Source organism: Dermacentor andersoni, chromosome 2 (assembly GCF_023375885.2).
Source record: "Dermacentor andersoni chromosome 2, qqDerAnde1_hic_scaffold, whole genome shotgun sequence".
NCBI classification, from domain to species: Eukaryota; Metazoa; Arthropoda; class Arachnida; order Ixodida; family Ixodidae; genus Dermacentor; species Dermacentor andersoni.
The window spans coordinates 68,962,516-68,986,310 of NC_092815.1; the positions used below are offsets into that span (position 1 = coordinate 68,962,516).

The 23,795-nt window shown below is 44.2% G+C and overlaps 2 protein-coding genes across 3 annotated transcripts in view; both read right to left on the reverse strand.

The window, feature by feature from the left end:
* Chd1 (chromodomain-helicase-DNA-binding protein 1) overlaps positions 1-16,676 on the reverse strand; it is an 85,865-nt gene extending 69,189 nt beyond the window's left edge. For both annotated transcript variants that reach the window (XM_050188881.3, XM_055077013.2), the window contains exons 1-3: positions 16,201-16,676; positions 2,727-2,885; positions 63-349 (exon numbers count right to left, since the gene is read on the reverse strand). In XM_050188881.3, the coding sequence (XP_050044838.1) occupies positions 63-349; positions 2,727-2,880 (441 nt within the window). In that variant the 5' untranslated portion in view covers positions 2,881-2,885; positions 16,201-16,676. The remainder of the gene's footprint in view (positions 1-62; positions 350-2,726; positions 2,886-16,200) is intronic.
* A 255-nt stretch (positions 16,677-16,931) lies between these two features.
* On the reverse strand, positions 16,932-23,528 carry mRpS11 (mitochondrial ribosomal protein S11). The gene is made up of 6 exons (XM_050188883.2): positions 23,193-23,528; positions 21,730-21,857; positions 20,925-20,950; positions 20,763-20,837; positions 19,334-19,399; positions 16,932-17,098 (listed from the first exon to the last, which is right to left on the reverse strand). Exons 1-6 carry the CDS (start codon positions 23,441-23,443, stop codon positions 16,991-16,993), a joined length of 654 nt encoding a protein of 217 aa, XP_050044840.1. The 5' UTR covers positions 23,444-23,528; the 3' UTR covers positions 16,932-16,990.
* Positions 23,529-23,795: the final 267 nt, after the last annotated feature.

The following is a 23,795-nucleotide window of genomic DNA, read 5'->3' on the forward strand; positions in this document are numbered from 1 at the left end:
ATGATACAGTTGCTACTGGCAAATACAACTGCACTTTGCAAATACAACTGTGAGGTGCTTACATCAACAGTGTATCGCTCTGGCTCCTTGCGGCACCGACCAGATCGACGCACACCATACATGTCCGGGTTCTCATCCCAGACTTGCTTCGCGGGTCGTGAATTGCTGGCCCGTTTCCGCCGCTCATCTCGAGAGCTTTCATCATGTGCGGAGCTCTCAGAGACTCGTCGTTGCTGTGAAGGGGCACTGGGAGCATCGCTCTCGGCATCCGAGTTCCCACTGTCACAATCCGAGCTGGATGCCTGGTTGCTGCCAGACTCACTTCCATTTCTGTCATCATCATCATCTCCTAAAAGAAAGGGGGAAAAAGTACTTCAGCTATCACAGATATTAATGTCCTAGAATCTATTATTATCTATAATTTGCTGTTCAAAACATCAGTAGTCTAGATACTCATCTCAAGTGCCAGGCCACGCCACACAAACTGCTTGGCAATTCATCCTTATACAGGCCCCACATTTCATGTCGGCATTCTCCCCTTTTCCTAAGCATGCGATGCAAAACAGCTAGAGAGAAATTAAGAGCCCCACTGCTTTGTTGACGACCTAGTTGGTCAACTGTCTGTTACTACTTAAGTGAGCCAACTCCAGTATGCTATATGCATGGTGTTTGTTTTGAACAGTATTGAACTGTATGCGTCACTGCAGAGGCTTTGCAATACAGTCGAACCTACTTATAACGATACCGGTTTTAACAATATATCGGTTTTAACAATATATTGTATATAACAACGAGAAGCTGCTGCATCGTCAACTTTTGTATTTGTTCAGTGGTGAAATAACCCTCATACTACAATGCCCCGAAGCCACATTATTGGTTATAACGATGATTTTTAGCAGCTGGGTGTCTCAGCTAAAGGGTAGTGGAATGCGAAATCCTTGAAAAGAAAAAAAAAAAGAAAACGAGAAATTCGAGCTGCTGCAAGTTGGGCCACTGCTCCAACAGCCGCCGCGCGCTAGTTTTCCAGCCATCTCCGCGCACCTCTCTCCTGTTGCCTCTCCACCCCTCTGAACACGAATGGGCTGCACCCATAGCTCTAAGCGTCAACTGCGCTGTTCGCAGGTTGCTCGTTGGCTCCTCTTTCAGCGCAATTCTGCAAACAGCTTAATCGCTCGCGTTTATCTTTGTTGGCTGCGTCGAAATTGTTCCTGGCCACGTGGTTTCTCAGCCTCGTTTGACCAGCAGTTATTTTGACTTGCCGCCAAAATGGAAAATGGCTGATCCGCCCGCTAATCATCGGCATCGCAAGGACGTTGCCGGTGAAAAGAAAGCGCACGACTATAGATTTGGAAACTAAGTACTTCAAACCGATGAGGCGATCGTCGCGAACATGCTTGCATCAGATAGCGACGGAGACGACGAAAGCGATGACGTGGTAGGGCAGGCTGCTTCAACATTGTCCTCCAGGAGCCCCGCAGATTATTCAGTCCCTCCGGGGCTTTGTTTTCGTGAGGAACCTTCCACCGCACTACGTGGAGCACCTGGATGCCTTGGAGGATGTAGGCAAGCTTTGCGTAAAGCATGCAAGACTGACAGACATAGGGTTTTCTCGTGCAAGCCAGTGAGAAGTGCATGGCGAGATGCTTGTGGCGATCTCGCCTCAGCGTTTCTTGATTTCTCAAGCTGACAGGCTGCTGCGGCAGCCTTCTCACAATTTTTAAGAGGCCCCTTTTGGGGCCACCAAAGCGATGCCTCAGCGGTGCTCGCATATCACGTGCCATCCGTGACCCCTCTTTGCAGTTGTTATAGCAGTGCCATTTTTTAACGCCGACAGCCATGGCTTGCTACACGTGATCGGACCTCCCAGGAAGCAATTAAACAAGTGAACACAATCAGCAGCGGATGGAGAAAGGTGCTGAGGAGGGGCATTGACCTGCCTGCTATTATAGTTTTCTCACATCAGCTCTGCCATACCCCTATTTTGATTTTTTTCGTGCAACCCAGTTATAACATTTATTGGTTATAACAATGAAATTTTCGTGGCACTTGGATATTGTTATAAGTGGGTTTGACTATACTCCTATCCCTTGCAATAGTGCCACCTCATGCTTACATACCTTATGTATCATCTTTAGTAGCTCAATGTTGCATCTCATGTGACACAAAGGCCACTGTGCTATAAATCATGAGGGTGTACCAAGAATGGCAGAAGCACTTTAACCAGCAACCCATGCATGTGATGTTTCCAAGTTCCTACTTATATTGTAGCAATTTATTTCTGTTGCATTAAACTGTACTTCCTTCTTTTTTTTTTCTTCCCATCATGATATACAAATAGGCCACCTGCAAGCTCTTTATGCAATACACATCTCCCACAAGTGCTTCTTTTCAATTATGTGTGCTCAAGAGGTCATCAGCAACACCAAGGTTGTACTTTGAAGTAGGGCTACAAATAAGCTCATCGACAGCCATCTATTTTGACATTAAGCTGCACTTTGAAAGAAAAAGAAAAACTGCAACGTGAACATTTGTGCAAAAAATGAAGTTGTTGCTCACAAAATCTGATCTAATCCATTGCTCCTAATGTTGATGGCTAGTTTGCAGGTGCAACCAAACAAACAGGTGCCAACTTGCACAGGGTCATGACGAACAGCTATGGGACATAACCTACGCAGACACATGCAAGCTAGACTGCCCAAGACAACTGTTATGTCTACCATATTTACCTGTCCTTGCCGTCTGGTTGCTGGAGTCTAGCTTTGGTGAAGCAGACACAGATTTCCGGCTCTGCATTGCAGAGCTGGATCCAGAGCACGAGCCAGAGTCTGAGTCGCTTTCGGACACATTGGAACTGTTGCTTGCAGCATCTGATGCATCCATGGTTCCTGCAGAATAATGAAACAAAAGAATTGCTTTGTCACTAATTTCAAAACTATGCAACATATGATGTACCCATAGATTTAATGGATATGCCCAATCTGGAAAAAAAAATACATTATGGGGTTTTACGTGCCAAAACCATGATCCGATCATGAGGCACGTCGTAGTGGAGGACTCCAGAAGTTTGGACCACCTGGGATTCTTTAACGTGCACCTAAATCTAATTACAAGAGTGTTTTCGCATTTTGCCCCCATCAAAATGAGGCCGCCGTGGCCGGGATTCGATCCCGCAACCTCGTGCTTAGAAGACCAACACCATAGCCACTAAGCAACCACGGCGGGTATGCTCAATCTGGAGACAGCTTTGCAGCATGTTCATGCAGCGAAGAAGCACTACTTTGCTTCCTTTACATGCCGCACCTCACCTTACCTAAAAAGTATTTTGGAGCAACAAAGTTTGGTGATGAATTCCATTGATAATTAAAGTATACAAATAAATACAGCCATACGTACAGCATCTGGTTGTAGTCATGTGTATTATTAATACTATGACAGCACACTTAAGCACCAACGTTTTGTGCCCTCTATGGTTATTGCAGAACTATACTTGGAGCACAAGGCAGACTAGACATCAAATAACCCTTCCCAGTACCCAACTAAGGCACTAAAGCCATCCTTTTCGTAAGCACATTTCTGGAGCTTGCTTGTTACCAAGCCCTATTTTATGTCTACAGATTAAACTGCTACAATGTTGTGCTCACAGGCAGAAATAAAGCTACACCCAGTGTCATGGTCACCTTCAGCCGACTGGCACGGACCATGAACCTAGCACAGACCATGAACCTAGAATATCAAGAAGCTGCAGTGCCACGGAACAAAGCGGATCTAATCTGGAGAGAAATAGGAGGGAGGAAAGAAATGCAGGTTCACCAGCTTATGTTATGGTTAGCTGCGCTGCTTACTATCTCGACCCTTTAAAACTTAAACATGCTCCAAAAAATTTTCTTTTCATTACAGCTTTTATTTTTCTTAAATTTTATCAACTGAGTAGCTATTTGATCAATTGCATGAAAAAAGCTTCCTTAGGAATGCCAGCAAATATACCACAGGCTCCTCGATTAGCAATATTTTGCCTTTCAATCCATGCAGAATTCTTTCTTTTTTTAGTTTCTCTGTACTCACAGCACAACTTTGCAGCCTTGAAGGGTCCCTGATAGGATGTTACAACGAAACTGGTAAGGGGAGTTCCACAACCATTTTCATCCAACAGTCGTATTTCACCAGCTTCACTTTGGTCAGCTAGAAGGGTCCCAAGTCAACCAACCTTTAATTAGAAGTCCGAGCCTTCTGGCTAAGATCAATTTTAATTTGAGCAGCATACCTAGCACCTAAGGCCCAAACAATGAAACATTCCTTCGACCTCTTGTTCACCTCACGTGAGGCCTCCTTCAGCGAAGGACCGATAAAGGAAGCGAGCCGCACGTCTGGATTCGAGAACATCTCTTAAAAGCTTTATACGAACAGCATTATTCAATAAAAAGAAGTTGTATCGTCACACAAATTTTTAAATTGAAATGTTAATATAGAGCCGCATGGACACTTTTGTCTAGTTTTGTTTACTAAACATGAGAAAGTACCACATTCTAGTGCAAAACCTGATGTGTTCCAGCAACACTGGCATGCCGGCGTCGTGCAACGCTTAGCAATGCTATTGTTGCCGAAGGTACTGCGTACATCCTGCTGACGATGGCGCCTGGCACCGTTCTCACGCTTCTCCGCAGGCAGGCAACAGAGTGCATGCGCAACAGGCACGTACCCAGTCCCCCCCCCCCCCGAAATTAAGCGGCATACCCCCCCATCCCTGCCTCGCCCATGCCACCAATCCTCACATACATTCCTAAAGCGCTGCCAAATCACTGTTGAGACTTGACAGCTATTCGGTGGTTAACATTTTACTGCCTTTTTCACTCCTTTTGTACGACGGTATTTATCAGCATCTCCTGGGTTGTGAAGGCCAGTTTTCTCATCGATTCGGTGCCCGCGTGATTAACTCGAGATGCGTTCAGTTGTCACCATCTATTCAACAGTCATGCGCAGTGCTGTTGCTTCGTTAGTTCAACCTTCTTTGTTTAGACTGATCCAGGGACCAGGAAAGTGATTCGGTTTGTAGTCAGCTGGTCTCTATGCTTGAGGAACGAGTTGCAGCCAGAGAAAACGCCAGTTTCTAACTTTTCCTTTTGCTTCATTATTTCCTAGAGTGGCAGCTCGCCACAACGCTTGCAGATCGTCGGAACCATATACCCGCAATATGGGTTAAATAAAGTGCAAACTTGATGTGAAAAAGCGTCCATCATCAAACCCTGCAATCACCCTTAAAACCATAAGCAATATGACTGTCACCCGTTGCCTCGTCTGGTTTTTCCCTAATTGTACAGCACTTTTTGTGCAAAATTGGCAACTGGAAACCAGTGTTGCAAGGAGTTGAGAAATTGAGCCAAGGCAACAGCCAAACAGGAAGGAAAAGCGAAAAGTAACAAATTTAACCATTGTTTATGAAAATATTTACGGGTCAACATCTTTTTACTTAAAAAGGAAGTGGAGAAAACGCTGCCGGAAGAGGAGAACAATTCTGTGTATTTTGAATGACAATTCTACTGTTATCAGTCGAGCCGTCAGACGTCGCCACTTCTCTGCTGTGCTTTTTAGGTGTTTTTCTAACCTTTCGCGGTGGGCACAGTATGTCTAGAACCGCAGCGTCCTGCGCTCTACGCGGTTGTACGGGACTGGTGGCCACGCATCATTACACATCTTCCCAAATAACAATACCAGTCGGTTTTGGCACTTCACTTGGTAGAACAGTAAACGAGAGATTCAAAAGAACTGTGATTGTTTTGCAAATATATATTTCTCTATAATTCTTCTAGAGCTAAATAAAAAGAAACAACGAAGAAAAAAAGAATGCTACTGTGGTCGGATACAACTTAAGTCTGCAGTGAAGCCCCGTGCCAGGGTTTGATTGTTGTGTTGGGTGAGGGAATAAACGCGAGTTAATGACATCTTAGTTGAAATCAAGAAAAAGAAATGGGCATGGGCAGGACACGTAATGAGGAGGGAAGAGAACCGATAGTCATTAAGGGTTATGGACTGGATTCCAAGGGAAGGGAACCTTAGCAGGGGGGGCAGAAAGTTGGGTGGGCGGATGAGATTAAGTTTGCAGGGACAACATGGCCACAATTAGTACATGACCGGGGCAGTTGGAGAAGTATGGGAGAGGCCTTTGCCCAGCAGTGGGCGTAATCAGGCTGATGATTATGATGATGAAGCCCCGCGCACACCCTCATAACCACCAGCCACTGTTCCACCGTGAGGCTGCAAATAATGTGTACTTCAAGCTTCTCCCGTTACCCAAATAAGGCGGTAACCACAAAAATAAAATTATTAGCACATTATTTTATAAGTTTTCCCTCACCTACAATAGTGGAATGGTGAAAAACGAACTCTTTATTGAAGTGAAATAAAATGCTTGCTTCGATGCAACTATTTATTGTCGAGTTTCACTTCAGTTGGCAGCAAAATTTCATGAGTAAAACAGGCTCAGCAGTGAAATGAACTGCACCACAGATTTTTGAAGATTTAATTAATTCTGGAGTTTTATGTGCCAAAACAACGATCTGATAATGAGGCACGCTGTAGTGGGGGACTAGGGAAATTTGGACCACCTGGCGTTCTTTAACATGCACCTAAATCTAAATAGACGGGCGTTTTCGCATTTTGCCCCCGTTGAACTGCAGCCGCCGTGGTCGCATTTCGATGGGGACACAACCTCGTGCTTAGCAGCCCAACACCATAGCCACTAAGCAACCACCGCGGGTAGACTTTTGAAGAGTGAAATGCTCAGACTCCATGCGCTTTGTCTATGCCTGTTGCACACCTCATTGCTTCCATCGATGATAAGACTCTTCAAGAACAGCAGACCCTCCGGAGGTATCAAGTACGACACAACTTTGAAAAGGTCTCATGACGATGATTTTGTTTGCTTCTGTGATTGGCTGGCGGAGTAACACAACCCTGCGCGGTCCGTGTGCCTTGGTTGCCAACTGCTGTTTTTTTTTTTTTAAGTTGTATGCTACCACAGAAATCTACTATAGGGAGGGAGAGGCCTTCGTCCTGCAGTGGTCATAAAACAGGCTCATGATAATGATAAAAACCTTTATTTTCCACTTTCGTTTGTTTACTTGTTCTTGGCAGTGTTCTTGCTGTGCGAGTCAATTCGATGTGGTTCCTTGTTTGTCAAGTAAAAAAGAGGTGCATCTCACAGGCATACTACCTGTGAGATACACCTTATTTCATTTTTCTTTTGCAGATTTACACGTCTTTATGGTGAATTTGCTCAGTGCTAACGCAACATGTGACCTCTTGCATCGAGATGAAGGAGCAAGAATCAAGATTTGCTGAGAAGTATGGCTCCCTGTAGCTATGCCAGTAGCTTTTATTTGGCGCATGCTTGTTCAAATGCCCTGTCGTGATTCTCCCTGCAGAGCGGGAACACTAAAACCAACCGTGCATCTTGATGTGCAATCACATGTTGGACCGACAGGTTTAGCTTCAATTGCACTGCGGTATGCTCCCTCCCATCACTGCCTTCCTCCATGGGTGAAGCGCTTGTTCAGGGCCAAAAGCGGCTTGAGGACGCATGGAAGTAGTCTCGGAGGTACCTTACGCTGAGGAAGCACCCAGAAAGCCTTTACTGAGGGCCCCTCATTAAGGAAGCTTTCAGAGTGACATAAGGCGGCCTGGCCTCACTCAATGAAAGCTTCCTTAATGAGGCAAGGAAGATTTCATTGCATACTAAAAAGATTTTGCGCCAAAACAACACGCACAAGAAAGACGACGACACCACGGGCGCTTTTTCGACATATATAGCCCTGCAAAACACCGCGCACACATACAAGGCAACATGGAGTAAAAAGTCTTATCAGAGTAGGTGCAATAGAAACTTCAGCTCAGCCTCGTAAAGGAAAACCGATGCGTCATTAACACAGTTCAGACCCACTTTCTTGATGTAGAAGGCTTCCAATGTTTCACACGATGTCCAATGCCTGCCTCTGCCCAGAATCCTCGCATCGCAGAACCGTGGAAAGCAATCGGCACAAGCCCTGCAGTGATCCACAAGTCGCTCGCCTTCCTTATTTTTTATACCTTTTGCATGCTCCCTAAGCACCCGTGGTGTCATCTTTCTTGTGCGTGTTGTTCTGGCGCAAAATCTTTCTAGTATGCAAGATCACCAATTAGCCCAGCAGTTAACTCTTCTGAAGATTTCATCGTTTGGCTCTAAGTGTTCATGCCTGCGATCAGGACCATGTCAGTGTCTCAATGGCATTGCCTTCAGCATCCACATATCAGCTGGGGACCCCGCTTGCTGCTGATCTAGGGGGCTTAGCTCACCATCAACTGCGAGGATGGTGTCGAGACCTCTGCCCCCGATGACCGACCACCTTGGAGCAAGCACTGTTTTACATTGGCTGTGAGAATTTCCTTATACAGATTCGTTATACTTTCTTGGCTTAATGTACGAGTTGCTCACATACACATACATCTGCATAGTTGTATCTAAAAGTACTGCCAAGACTTTCATATTTCTCATGGAATGTTTTCTCACAAGAATTTTATGTTTGAAAAAGCTACAAGTGGTTAAACATTACCCTTCTTTCAAGTAGTGGCATTCCGCTCGACATTAATTCTGTGTGACCATAGCTATGTCCTGCCTCCTTGCGGTGATGTAGTGTGGTGACACTATTGTTGTCTACTTCCGGTCAATTTGAACCGTGTGCTCCCACACTTTTTTCCAATGTAGTTTTTCTTGTTACTGTGGCCTCAAAATGTTTATGTACAGCACTTCTGTTTCCTACAGCGTGCAGTCTGCAGCGAGCGCATTACAGCAATGAGAAACATGAATGTTATGTCTGTACCGTTGTCAACCTTGGTCACATTATCTCCCCTCGCATTCTTCCATGCAGCCTCAAAAGCTTCCACGAAGGCCAGATTTTCGAGTCTTTATTTCACCACTTCCCTCACACACTATAGAAATGCATGTGTACTGTCAAGAGGCAGGCAATCTGTATTCTCTGGCGGAAATGTGCCACAGCTTTGAAGAAACAGCTGCATTGATTGCAGTGGTGCAGTAGCATTGTGCAGTAGTGTATTGCATCAGTGTATCCAAATTAGGATTTACATGCTGGGTTTATTTTTCAGTAGCAACTAATGTTTAAGTCGCCTGTGGAACATAGCACAATTCTAACCTTCGAACTAAACTATCCGACATTACTTCTCCCACAAGCAATCAAAAACATAATTGACTTCACTAATTAGGCTCCCTACTAATTTACAGCACATATTGCAATTTACAAATTGCAGCTAGTGAATTTCCAAGGCATACCAACTTGGGAATTAATTCTGAGGATGGCATCAATTTAGATATGTGCCGTTAACCCTGGGATAAAAATTCGCTGTTCTGCTTACTTTTCTAAGAAAATGTTGTTTCACACATTGAAGCAGAAAAGGAACCAGAATGGCAGTGTTTTGCTGCACACTATATAAATTAAAATCTCAAACTGCTGTCATCCTGAGAATTTTTGTAAGTGGATACGCCTTGCGAACTCACCGGCTAAAGTTCATAAACTGCAGTCTGTGCCATAAAGCAATTCATAAAAAAGTTCGTTAGTACATTTTACATAGTACATAATTAAGCATTTTGATTCCTCATAGAAGTAATGCCTGCCTCATCAAGTAATTTAGTTCAAGGGTTAGAATTGGACTATCTGCCACAGGCAATTTTTTAAAATTTGGTGAAGCTATATAAATGAAACACCCGGTGTATGCCGTCAAAAATAAGCTTTATGGATTGGCATGCTTCAAGTATTTCCAATGATGGCCCATGGGAAGCTAATCACCCAGACAACGCATTACACCCCAGGGATGTCCCGAAAATTCCTAAACATCCCAAATCCAAATAGGGAAATCCAGAGAACATCTGGGTGTTTCATGGGGGATCATCTTCAAACCATCCATGGATGGTTCGTATCGGGTCTCTTGGATTAGAGCATTTGTTCTTATGGGTGTCTACCACCATTCTATCAGTGTGGTAACGTCAGAAAGCATTGGCATGTGAAGTTTACATGCCATTATTTATCTGGAATTCTGAAATTTCCCTGCAGTGGCAGGCACGAGCACGGCGGTCATACACATACGTTGCAAAATGTTTTCCCACATCACTCACCCAAGTGACATCACTCATCCATTCTACGTAGAATGGGCAGAGGGAGCTGTAAATATGGGGAGTGGCACTGCTGCAATCTATAGCGAAGGATGTTTAAAACCCAATAATAAATTGTATGCTTTACTTGGTGACCTTAAATCTGTCCATCGAGGAGCAGTAGGACCTACACTACTAGCTCTGTGTATTTGTACACAACCACCAAAAACACTTCAGAGTCCTTTTAAAAGGCACCTGAAATCCGCTGCCTCATACAATGATTAGCACATCATGAAAGCTTGGCATTAAAGACAGCAATTTAAAGCAGACACTTTGTGAACCAGTAATTTTCATCATGACCCTGGAGTGTGAAATGGAGTGTGAAATTTTGCATTCATACACGTAGGGATAACTAAGTGCCTCTCTAATTTTTCTTCTCTGAACCTCCTTCATTAATCTGCTGATGCTCTGTCCTATTTCGGGGACACGAAGCCCAAGCTGCCTTTCGTCTTTCACACAGAATTACACACTGGTGGACACCTACGAAAAGGAGGCTGTGCAATTCTTCAAAGATGTGGAATATGAATCATACTTGCAGAACCAGCCACACTCGGTACTTCAGAACATAATGACTGACTACAGAAACGGCAACAATATTTCAAACATGCTTAAATATATTTGTTTCAAATTTTCGTTTACGTTATTTTACAGCTGCTTTAAAAGACTGACAAAACCAACTTCAGACTCAATGAAACACAGAATTTGACTTCAAAAATGCCTGTGCACTTAGACCAGATCACGCTTGATGTTAGTTTCCACAATTGCTACCTTGGGCAAGCTTAATAAAGGGAAAATAAGACATTCACACAATCGTAGCAATTGCTACAAAGGAAACCCATAGGTATTCCTCAAAAGAAAAGCTTCGCAGTTGAAGAAAAATTCGTCCTGGTCCGGGACTCAAGCACGGACCGCCGCCTTTCCGGGGCAGCCGCTCTCCCATTCGAGCTAACCAGCCGGCTAGCAGATGCTAGGGCGAAGTCGAACTCAACAACAACTCTGTAGCAAAAGCAAGAGTTTGACGTAATAGTTCTGCAGAAAGCCGCAAGGTGGAGGGAAGTATACTGTGGCTGTTAGTCTCCCTGGACTCTGCGACACTGCCCATATATAGCAACAGCAGGTTTAAAATTTGTTAACTCTAATGCCACACTGAGGATACTGTGGCCGCAGAAGTTCAGTCTACCACTCTTGGGTCATACAGGCCATGCAAGAAGCATACCCTGCAATGGCAGTAACTGGCTTTTCATGGGTCCCTACCTTATGATGGCCTCGACCTTCTGGAAAAACAACTGGTGGCCGACAGTGTTTTTAGCAATTTTGCTGCAAGCTCTTTTTTCTCGGCCTCAAAAATTTTGCCACATTCTACAAGACTACGATCTCCAGGTTGCTGTGGCTGGCATCAAAGACTGCTCGCAAAATTTTTATCCCGTGCCATCTACGACAAAATGCTACCCGAAGTAAATGTACTGGACAGACGACAAAAAGGTTAAACACGGAAGTCCCTTGACAGATAATAGAATTCAGTAATTAACTTCTAAATACTTACTTTACAGAACACTGTAGCCAGTGAGCTTGCCAGACTATCCACTTGATATCAATTTCCATGACGACACCAGTTTCAATATATTTCGAAAAGTGTGGAATGAAATACATGGGAGTTTCAGTTAGTTTTGTGGTTCAATGCATAAAAAGTCATTTTGTTAAAAAAAATTATGTCAGACAACAGTGCTTCTTTAGGGCAAGTTTTATGGCGCCTATCTCCAAACTGGCGTCATTCTGGAAATTCATTACAAATGGATACACCTTGCAAAATTGCCGGCTACAATTCGTAATTAGCAATATGTGCTGTAAACAATTCAAAAGGTAATTAGAGCATTCTTGTCCGCTTAATGCATTTCAACTTCTCATTAAGTGTTGTCCATGCTTCTGAATAATCCACCTCAAGAACAAGAATTACGTTTCTACGACAAGCTATCTTTAAATCTATGAAACTTGAAAATATCACCCTGTATAAATTGGTTAATATTATGCTCAGCATAATCAGACGTTCACTTCTTTGAATACATGGGAAGCTACAATTGAAGCGCATAAACAAAGGCTTGCGAGTGAAATGGCAGTGGACTACTCATTCATATCTTGTACCGCAGTCGCACCGGCCCTTTCAAAGTTCCTTGAACCAGAGATCATCCACTTCAAGGGAAAACGCACGCTCACATGGGAGCATTAAAGGAGGCCTGTAGTTTAAGGGAGCTTTGAGTCAAGGGAGCCCGCATTTGTCCTTTGAAATCTCGAGGGAAGACTCACGAGCCTAGAGGCTGTCCGAATGAAAAAAAAAGTTCTGTATAAATACAAAAATTAAATTTTTACCTGTTAAAAGCAAATTTCACTGTAAGAGGTTTCTAGGTACTGAACGCTCTTTAGACACCTACAATCTCAATCATGAGTGCGTCGGTACAGCAAGGCTGGCACGGCCTGTCACAATCGGCAACATCGACACGGCATGGGTGTTACCTACAATTTGGTTATCGGCTGCTACACATTGAAGTGCCCTCGCATGTTTTCTGCACGACAGCTTTGTTTCATTCACGACTTTTGTGTTTTAGGATATGTTGCTGTTTCTGTTAAAAGATTCAGGCAGAGACCATCTGGAGACTGTGTAGCACTGACAGATATCCATTTAACTAATATTTCTTTGAAAGCTCTATGCTCCTCAACTTCAAAGGACCTTCGGTATTGCTACGTCTTAAAACCACAAAGGGCGTTAATTCAATGTTTGCCAAGTGTCGAACCACTGCACCTCCTATCTAAAAGTCAACGCGGCATGGACAAAGCGCTCACCCCACCATTCACTAGAAACCGGAGGAAAGGCCAAAAGGGAGGGAACCACAACAAATTGATATGCACAGTTAATTTAACAAGCTAAATCACCACCAATCTTTCAGCACTTATCCAGCCTTCAAGACAGTGCTTAACCGGCTGTTTCACCAATCTTTCAGCACTTATCCAGCCTTCAAGACAGTGCTTAACCGGCTGTTTCAAGGCTCCACGAAAGGCCCTCAGGCGCCCTTCACCTGGCAGATTGAGCAACGAAGAAAGGGGGGGTCAACGACAAACAAACTAGGCGTCACCGATTCTTTTGTTTCAAAGATTCCACACCAGTTTCTTCAAAGAAAATTACTGCAGGTTATGGTGAGCATGGCATGGCAACGAAGTCAACGTGGTGAGATTTGCTGCTGGACAGTCTTCAGATTCCATAGTTGACTTGCCTAAGGAAGACGACAGTATAAAAAGCAGACTTTTAAGAGAGCAAGGCCAGAGTTGCTGATGTGAACCGAGACGTTTAACTTGCTCCTGCATAGTACGCTTCGGTACTGGAGCCATGTAACTAAGCTAAACAAACCCTTTTTCCTTCATTTTCTGCAACTTGATGTCATAGACTATGGGCTTTGTGGACTCCATGCCCAGATCGCCACCCTAGCCGCAACAGTATGCTTGCTTGCGCGACTGGGGCATTAGCTCAGAAACGAACCACCAATCTCCTGGAATATGCCAATCAAAAGAGTGCATCTCTGACCATGATGTCGAGAATGACCTTGAATTGTACTTTCAAACTGGCAGCGAGAGCTATGCGAACAGCCGGAGGTGTTATGACCGACTAGTACCTCCTCGGGCTACTTGTCCATGCTTGTGGGCATGCATAAATACATTGTGTACTTTGCCAACAGTAGGGTACACTGGTACTTAATTTCGCAAGTACAAGTTAAAAAAAAACTGCACTGCTTTTCCGTCATGAATACCTTCATTGCCTGCTAATGATTGCCTCGTGCCCACTTGTCTACCCAGCACCTTTCTGCAAGATATCTTACTGCCACAGCTGCAAGTTCATAGTTGTCTAACAGATGTCATAATGAAGGGCACCAGATGCATAGCACGCTCTATTCAGCCTAGGGTTACATTCCCCAATGATATTCACAGTCTGGTCTCGCGTTCTTTACCAGCACTAAACATTGCAGTGGATGCAAATGTGGAATTCCAATGAAATGGGTTGGGAACATTACAACACATAAGCCTGCCCATCGCTTAGTAGAATCGGCACTGGTCTGCTTAAGTTGGATATGATGAACCAGTGTATTTAAAAGATTTCAGTGAGGATTACCACTTTCACTAGGGAAAAAAAGATTTTACCTTCCCAGCAACTTCTCTTGCCTGCTTGCTTACTACGTACTAATATTTGCATGTCATCAAAAGTACAACAGCACAATTTACAATCATAGGTTATCTCAACATGCTTCCTTCAATAGGTCACGCCAAGTCTGCTACACTTCAAATGTCAGTGCCTGGTCGATAGCTTGAAACAGACGTCATTCCATTTGTACAAACCATGCACACCAGTCATAATTGGCTTCACCTGAATGCTTTTTAAACCTTTATTCGTCACATATTTTGGAAAATATATGGTTTGAATTCCTAAAGTGCTACCCACAGCAACGTACAGCATTAATTAACACACTACACAACCACAACAATCCATGTGGGAATCGAGCAGCAATTACCAGGAACTTCATTCTTGCCTTACAGTGGCCCTACAATTCCCACAATATATGTTTAATCAAGCATAATGCACTATACCTTTCAGTTATCCACTTGCAGCATCCTACGTTGACTTGGCGAAGTGCAGTAATATTTCACAGTAGATGCTGATGACAGGTTTTTTACTTACCTGATACCCAGCACTACAATGTCCAAACCAACAAAAACCAACGGCAAAAGATGTTTAGTGTACCAAGTACACGCAGGATGAATATCAGTTGGCACATGTAATGGTCCCCATTGCACTGAGAATGACATTATATCCAAGTTGTCACTAATGTCAAAAGATGACTGGCCAAGTGAAAAGACACTTTAACAATTACACTTCACTATAATTCTGCCAAAGTAGCTTATCACCGAATTCCTTCAGCAAATACTAACATCAGTTATATGGCCTGTATAAGTTCATGATTCCTAGCAGGTCTGATAGGTATGTTATGGATGAAACGGGACCCTCAATTATTAGCAGCTAGGGCAGCACAACTAACACAGCATGGCAATGAATCTCCCATGTGCAGTCTGAATCCAAATGTAAATGATGCGCTCCGACACTTGCACCTTGCAAAGGAGACGCAAGGAACGGCACGGAATAGTTGCAAAACGGCTACGAAACGACTCGAAAAGCAGAAACCCTCGATTGGTACCGCAGCGACAGAACCGAATTAAACCGAAGCTGTTGCCGCCACCATTTTTCATACATCGACAACAGAAGAGGGAAGGCTAGTATCAATTGCGCTACCGTCTCGAATACTGATTCACCTATTGGTAGACACAGAAAACAAGGAATTAGAAAGCACAGGCTTATTCCAGTAATAATAATGAAGCCGTAACGTGCGCGGCTACTGGCCACAGCATAGCCAGCGGCCAGGAGCTGGCGAAACAGGCGTTATTTGCTAAAATGGGTCCACGCAAGATCGCAAATTCAACAAGGTCAATTGAAAGTCAAGCAAACAAAGGATCGAACTCTCACACGAAAACCGTGAAACACTTTCAATTAATCACAATTAAGTGTGCCTCAAAAGGTGCTGAAGCACGTTAGCAATGCAGAAGGGTCGGCTCGTAGGGGCAACGAGTTCGACGCGAAAAAACACGATGCGCACGTCAGCTAAGCCAGGTAGAACGACAAGGTAGGAAGGTAATGTAATGTACTAACTGATAGGTGACTACGCACTGATCAACTAAACTGCTCAGGAAAGGAGGTACAGCCTATCTAAGATGTCAACAAACACCCAACAGCCACGAAGAAAACCGAGCAGGGACGGGCACGCCGCACCTAACACGCTTAGTGCACACCGCGTCGTGGTAAAGGTAAGGGCAACTAATGGAACCACAAGAACCAACTAACTACTACCCACTAGCAACGAAAATAACTAAAGACACGGGGCGGCGCCAAATTCGAATGCAGAAGCAAGGGCTCCTACCTCCCAAGGGCTGCAGACGCTCCGTAGCCGACGTGGAGGGTTAGGCCTAACACGCCGATGGGGCTGTAGGGCAACGTCGCCGGCACTAATTCACAAGCTGAAGCACAGTTCCGGGTAAAATAGTCACTCCCGGAGTCCAAACAACAGTCCGGAGCAGCACAGGACGCAAATCCAGAGGTCTCCGACCCCAACGTAGGTGAAGACTTCCTGCTTAGAAGACCTTCGAGCCCGCTGTCGCCAAGATGGCTCCGCGGCCCACGGATGCCATCATGGTCAGGTCGAACTTCCTCGAAGGAGACGCGAAATTTCTTGCAGCGGACGCAGTCAGCTATAATCACACAATAGAGGGTCCGTTTCTTCACTAAAATGGTTAGCTACTCCAGAGAATCACTACAGCCGCGACAGAAGCACAGATTTCGAGAGAGCACGCGAGCTGCGCAACGTAGCTGGCCCCATTGTAGCCGCCATGTTTAAAGCCGCTCCTTCCCCGTCAATGCGCCGTGACGTTGTGCGTACCGCGTGATCACTGGGATACCGCGACTTTTTGAATATAAGCCGCATACAACTTTCAGCGCTTGCTACGGCAAACGAGGCGCTGAATGCGCCGGCACTCGCCAACGATCCGGTACGATATCGGGAGATACAATTGCACTCTCGCACCGCTCAACACAATCACCAGCTCATAGCCGCTAGAGCAGTTCCCAGAGTCTGGTTTAATTAAAACAGCTGCGCATTGTCTAATTCATATTTTATTTACAGCACTAATTGGTACAGCATGGTCAGTCATACGTCAAAGCCTCTTCGCTTTGCGTGGTCTTGGACACTTCTCGGGAGCCGGTGTTCTGTCGGTGATAGAAATTACGGTGAGGCCGCCCATTTGGAGACCCTTGATGGATGCCTGAAATGGAAATACCGCGTGCCCTGCTTGTAACAACTGAATCGTAGCGCTATTACTCTCCTGCCCCCCCAAAATAAGAACCTGCCGCTGCTAAATAGCGCCACTCAAATCAATGCAGCCACATCATATATATAATGGCTATGGCCCATGTGCACTGCAATATGCAAAGAAAATACAACTTGGTATGAAGAAAACATACACAAGCCAGATTTCCTTACACTGCCAGGCACAGCGAGTAACAATGCACGAACTGTTTCAAAACATATTTAATTAATAATCAAACATCAACTCGCAGTCCAAATTTAAACAATTTCTATTCTTTTTCATTACATTTACTGCAGATAAATAAATGGAAGAACACTAACGAGCAGCATGAACAGTAAAACTTGAACCAGGAACAGTTCCTACTGACAACCCATTTTTATAATGGTACAAGAGAAAAAAAAAACAAGTCTACTTGTTACAGCCCTATTAGATAAGCATATCCATCCTTGATGAGCCTATGTAGGGGGGCATGGGAGGAGAGGTGCTAGAACAGACGGGGTTTTACATCTTTAACACTGCAGTAAGGACTATAATGGTTGAAACTGCAGGAGGGGCACCTGCATCAAAATGCAACCACAATGACTGCTTCCATCCTGCAACCTCGCAGTCTTATACCCAAGTCAGACGGGCAAATTTAGTTGACACTTCGAGCAAATGCACTTTGCCTCGCTGAGTGTCATTTCGGCGGCATGGTGCTAGATGGTAAAATCAAGTGTAATTCGGCATTAATGACAATTACAATTTAGATTTTTAGAAACGGTTATTCTTTTATTACAAAAGGAAATGCTTATTTAGAAGAAAGTTTACAATAGAAATATCATAATCTCGTTCACACATCTGCTTTGAATCAATACAAGCACGGAACATAACCAAAATCAAAAAAGTGAAAGTAGCGGATTCCACTGAAAGTGAGTGGTTTCAAGCCTATTTTGGCTTCATTAAAGTCATAAACACACTCGTAACATCTGGAATCACAAAAGTGATTTTAGAATTAGTGCAGACTCTGCTGTGAGCATTTATTTATATATTCTTAAGCACTGCTATCGAGGCTACACACTTCAGCACAGTGAAGAGAGTTTGTCAAACACTCGCTGGCAAGTACACTTCACAGCAAGTGTCACTAAACCTTTCCATCCGACAGCCTGCCACTAAAGGCAAAATGCACTTGCTCAAAGTGTCATTAAATTCGCCCGTCTGACTGGGGTATTAAGTGGGCTATAGCATTCTACTATGAAGCTCGTGGTCAAAAGTTACTTGTCCATCACTGTTAACTGTTTAGATGCACTCCCCGCCGAAGACAGTCAGTCGCCTCACCTCACAATACACCCAATATTGGCACTGCCCAAATGCCGTAGCTTTCTGCAATTGAACAGTCACATTTTTTGCAGGACACAGCTTAGGATTTGCGATGCTGTTGAGAATTGTATGGCCTGCTTACAAATAATTACTACTATGTTGACTTTTGCGGACCAGTCATTACACAAAATCATTAGAATGAAGGCTATGCATTTGTAATGAATAATAAGAAGTGTTAACCATATCCACTCAACCAGTTTAATGGATGATTACACAGTCACATTCAGCTTTTTCATGTTAGGCAACATCACAGATGTGGCAGCAACTGCAGCACACTTCACATGACCAGCAAATTTCTGCTAGTGGCTCATTGCTGAACTTCAGCACATGGAGCACGGTCAACACTTCACATAAGCTTTCACTGGCCACTAAGCACTGTCTGGCCTCGTGTGTACCAGCTACAAAGTGCAGATTAGACTAGGGTGCACAAAGCTCACACAAGAGCACATTTAAAAACATTCTCCAGGGTGCAAAAACGGCACTTCTGCATGAGGCAACATTGCTCTCAGCCTGTCCCCAATGCACCAGCTGCACACAAAGCAGACCTCATTCTTGCATGAAGCCTCTTATGTTCCAACACTGTCCGCAGTGAACGAATATTATAGGTAATGCCAGATTTACAATGCATATCATTACATGTCCTTGCTTACTGCAGCGAAGAAAAATTCAAAACGACACTGCAGTATCTTAAGAGATGAAAACTACCTAAGCAAACATCAGCAAGGTATGCTTGAAATTTTATCTTTAGGAGAATAGTTCAAATATCAAATGGGTTTACCCTCTCATACTGGCTCCCTGTATACAAAATGAATGCTCAGATGGGGTTTTACTCACCAGCCTGCCGGGTCCAAGGCCCTTGACAATAACCCGAATGTTCTTGATGTCCCTCAGCTGGGCCACCTAATTGTGCATACATGCCACCACTCACACAGACTGCTTCCAAAGATGTGCAGATTCTCACAGGTTCCAACAGTAAGCCTACTGCTAAGAACTTTCAAACCACTCACAAGTACCGCTCTTCGAAGCTGCCACTTTTCCTTCACTGTAAGAGCTACTTTGCTAACAGCCTCCCAGAAATGTGGGGAGTTGCATACATTAAAGAGCACAAAGGTAACACTGTACATACACTTTACTAATTAGTGTTACGGGTCACTCTTCTCATGGGAGTACTGAAAATTCTTTTAGGCCCAGTAATTGCCAACACGAATTATTAAGCTTACAAACTTAAGCTCTTCTGGAAAAAGTTTGTACTTGCAGTTTGTGCAGTTAAGATTTAATAAGCAGGGCTTGTTGCATTGATAAACAAGCTTACTGCTTGAGCACGTTAAAGCTACCTGTGCGTGCTAATTAGTAACTTACGTCAACCATTCCGTCTCAATCTGTTATATAGTGGCAGCATTTTTCACAACAATTACCTGAAATAGTTCATCCTTTGCACTTCACCGAGGTTAACATTCTACAGCACATGTGGCTACGAGTTGTGTAGCAGAGGGCTCTAGTTGCGGGGTTATCAGGTGCACCAAGAACTAATCACACGAGTGCTTTTGCATTATGCCACGACTGAAACGTAGGCACATGGAAGCCGAACCCCCAACCTTGAGCTCAGCAGCCACACTATTATTTTGAAAAGGCTGCAGACTATGCACTGTGTGCACAGCCAAAGGGAAAATAGTGGTGAATGCTTGCAGGGCCACAGTTTAAAATCAACACTGTTTCTTGCTCACAGTTTCCGCTGAACCAATGTTACAAGTTTTGTTCTCTACAGATCAGACAAATTGCACTTTAAATTTTGAGCAAATATAATGCTAGAGTAGCATTGAACATTACAAAGAAAGCTTAATTTAAGAGTTTCTGAAATTCAGTTGTGTCAGCTAATCCAACATTGCAATACGGGATATCACAGTCTCACTTAGGCTCCAAATGCATACATGAATTAGCATGCGCCACATTGAAAAGCACATGAGCTAACAACTAGCTACAACATTCAATGCGCCAATAATGGAACGAATTTGCATGTTCCTTGCAGTGGTCTGCCGAGATCACAGAAAATATGTCATATGAATGGCTTACACCAATGTCGCCAGGCTGCCATAATAGCACGCTGAACAGCCTAGCCTCAAAACCGGTCTGCTTATTTACAGTTTACTTTGGCAACAGTCAGTGCTCTAATTTGGTGTGCTTGATGTAGCTTGCTGCATGCCATTTGCAATACAAAAAATAAGCAGGAAGGGACATATTTTAGCTCTGTCACAGAAAAACTCACATGGCTGAAGCTGAGAGCTGCAGCTTGGGCGGCAACTGTGGTGCCCTTCTTGGCATTCCTGTATCCTTCAGTGCCCTAAGTAAAAAAGTACATTCCTTGTGATTAAATAAAGCAAACAAAAAGGCTGCAGGAGCCATGAGAGGTTGTGAACAGCATACTTACACCCGATTTTCTTGTAAGGCACTTCCCTGCGTCCAAACAAGCAAAAAAAGAAATTGCAATTAGAAAATACGAAGCTTCACTGTGTGGTAGGAGCCATGAAAAAAAAAAAAGACTACTCTTATATTTAAAAAAAAATTTATGACTGTAAAAACTTTCAAAACAAAATATATACAGGTAAACAAAACCACCATTGAACAATAAACAAAGGCCAGATAACCAATTTCGCTCCAATAGATATCACTAGAAACATGCCATTTGCTAAACAATTTGAGCACTTAAGTCCAAACATAAACAATGTTTCGTTATGATCAAGTGATTCTCATTAGGAACAATTACATAATTGTACCTGGCATTCGTGCCAACCCCAGACACAGTGCACTAACTGTACACTGCTAGCTCAGGGTCAACATAGCGAGCAAGGCCTTTTACTGTCCACAGCTGAGTTTGTCCAACAGCAGCACTTTTAAGTCTGCAGAGACAGCAATAGCTGTGGGTGGACAGGTCTTGGAAGCTAACAGCTAACCTAAACAGCCCCTTTATTATTGAAGTAATCATATGTAATTAACACAGCAATCAAATTTAATCAATTAAGGAAACTTACAAAAATAACATCCAAACATACCAATTTAAATGCCTTGGAAATGTGTGCCATACCCAATTATCAGTCAGGCAAGTTTCTTGGAATGGTGTAATGCAAATATATTTAAATCTGATCAAGTTAACGTGAGAGGAAAACAATATACAACATGCCAGCAGACCCAGTGCAGCAAAACATGAACAAGAGAGTTACCTTGATCTCACGGACCTGATGAGTCAGTGAGCGTCATTAATGTGTTGTTCAGACTGCACTTGATGTGACAGATTGGAAGGTCCCGAAAAGGAACGCCGTCAACCATCATACTGGGCGTGTCTTCGTCTGGAAACATGGACCACCTAACAGAAAGATAACGAAATTTACATAAACTGATCGTCCATGTACGAAATAAAAAAAAATGAAGGGGCAGGGGGGTTAACGAGGATGAAAGTGATAACTTGCAGTAAAAATAAAAAGCAAGCCCGCATCCCGTCTAATTTGCTTAAAGAAAGATTATTAAAACGTTACTCTCACGCAGCAGTTTAACAGAACTAACACTGCAGCAGCAACTGCTTAAAGCACCTTGTTGCACACAACTAGGTTCACATGGAGAGATCGCACATAATGGTAGGAAATTGCAAAATGTTTCGGCGTTAGAGCTGCATACTGCGACTACAAGTGCACTAAAGTGTACGTGAGCCTGCAAGGAAACGGCAAAGACAATGCGGGTTCAAATGAGCCCGCTAAAGGAACCTGAAAAGAAATGGCGAGATATCACTTCATAACATGGAACCTAAGCCCAGTCTCCTGGCGGATTAACTAATTTCATCCAAGGACGTGTGGCCATCAAGACGATTAGATTGCCTAGAGTGGTTTAGGTTCCCCGGGCTAAAACCTCAGAAGGCTTCCTAAACCACACAGATGCCACGTCGAATGACTTCGCAACCCGACTCTTGAGTGTACTGTCCGGCAAAACTTGAGAATTCCGTAGGAGTAAAGCTATCTGGCTGCAGAAGACTGGAATAGCTCGTAAAAGCGCCTCGGAAGCAACATCATGGGCAGCCATGGAGCAAAAACGTTCCACACAAAGCTTAAGCCTCTCGTTGGGGTAACTACTGCATAGCAGAGAAAAGGCCAGCCAACACACGAGGCAGCGATGCTAAGGCGTAAGTATATACCCACGAGTGGAGCGCAATATGGACGGTGCAGCTCGAGACTAGGTGAAAAAATGGCACCGCAGCTTCCTCCCCGATATAATGCAGCCCAAGTATGTCTGCACAAAAGAGGCGTCCCGGACTACAGCTCTAACGTCTTGAACGCGCAGGGCACCTCCGCAGGCCTCCTGGCTACCAACTCTCGTAACGCGCTCTCTAAAAGAAAAATGCCTCGGCCGGTTAGTCCTCAATGCGTTCCAAAATGTAAAATCAGCCGATCAAAAGGAAAGGCGTTCGCGGCCTTTCCGAAACGCGGAGCTAAACCCTGGAACAGCGGCCACGACCAGTGCGTCTAATCGCGGCTTCCCCAAGCCTGTAGCCATGGGACAAAGGGTTCCCAACGCCATTTTCTACAGCTCGGGCGGGGAGGCCGCCCTGCCACGTAGTCGGATAGTGTTACATCATTGTGCTGTCCGACGAACATTTAGAGATCGCCAAGCGGTGCTCGAGCATCGCGCGCGAATCCAGAGCCGAACTTACCTCTCGTGCGACGGATCGATGTCGACCAATTTCTCCCCGACCGTGCCTTCGTCTTTCTTGGGCAGAGACGCCATCATTGCCTTCCTGTCCTCGGCTTTGCGAAGCAGACATGTTGTGCACAGAGCTCGGAGCGGACTTTGGGCACGTACAGCTGTCGCCGCACGTGCACCAAGCGCTAAGTTACTTCCGCACAACTTTGAACTCAAGACTACGTCGCGAACAATGTTTAAAGCGTATTTTAACCTCGACATTCCCAAGAAATGCGCTCCCAAACCTGACGACGACAAGCAACACACGTCCGAACTCTAACGCTTCTGGGGCAGGACAGAGGTCACGAATGTCCGCTAGGCGGCACTCGTGAGCCCACTTCTGCATATAGGTCTGGCCGTATGCATTAATGTTTGAGAAGCCAAAGTTTAGCGCTATTGTCTAGTTATAAACTATATCATAAATAACACATGATTAATTTTAGCTTTCGTAAACAATATCATGTTGCGTTTGCTGCACATTTATCTTATTTAATTGTTTTAAGCTTATTACTTGACAGTTGCTAGAAATATTTGCTACTGTGCACTCTCGTAGGTGGCGGAGTAGATTGAGCTT

What these genes read in the sequence shown, in the direction of transcription:
- mRpS11 (XM_050188883.2), bottom strand. Translation starts at nt 23,443, where the DNA reads ATGTCGAGGTTAAAATACGCTTTAAACATTGTTCGCGACGTAGTCTTG. An exon ending in GACGCTCACTGACTCATCAG is followed by an intron (nt 20,951 to 21,729) that starts GTCCGTGAGATC and finishes GTTTGGACGCAG; the next exon opens with GGAAGTGCCTTACAAGAAAA. An exon ending in GCCTTGGACCCGGCAGGCTG is followed by an intron (nt 17,099 to 19,333) that starts GTGAGTAAAACC and finishes TTTCCATTTCAG; the next exon opens with GCATCCATCAAGGGTCTCCA.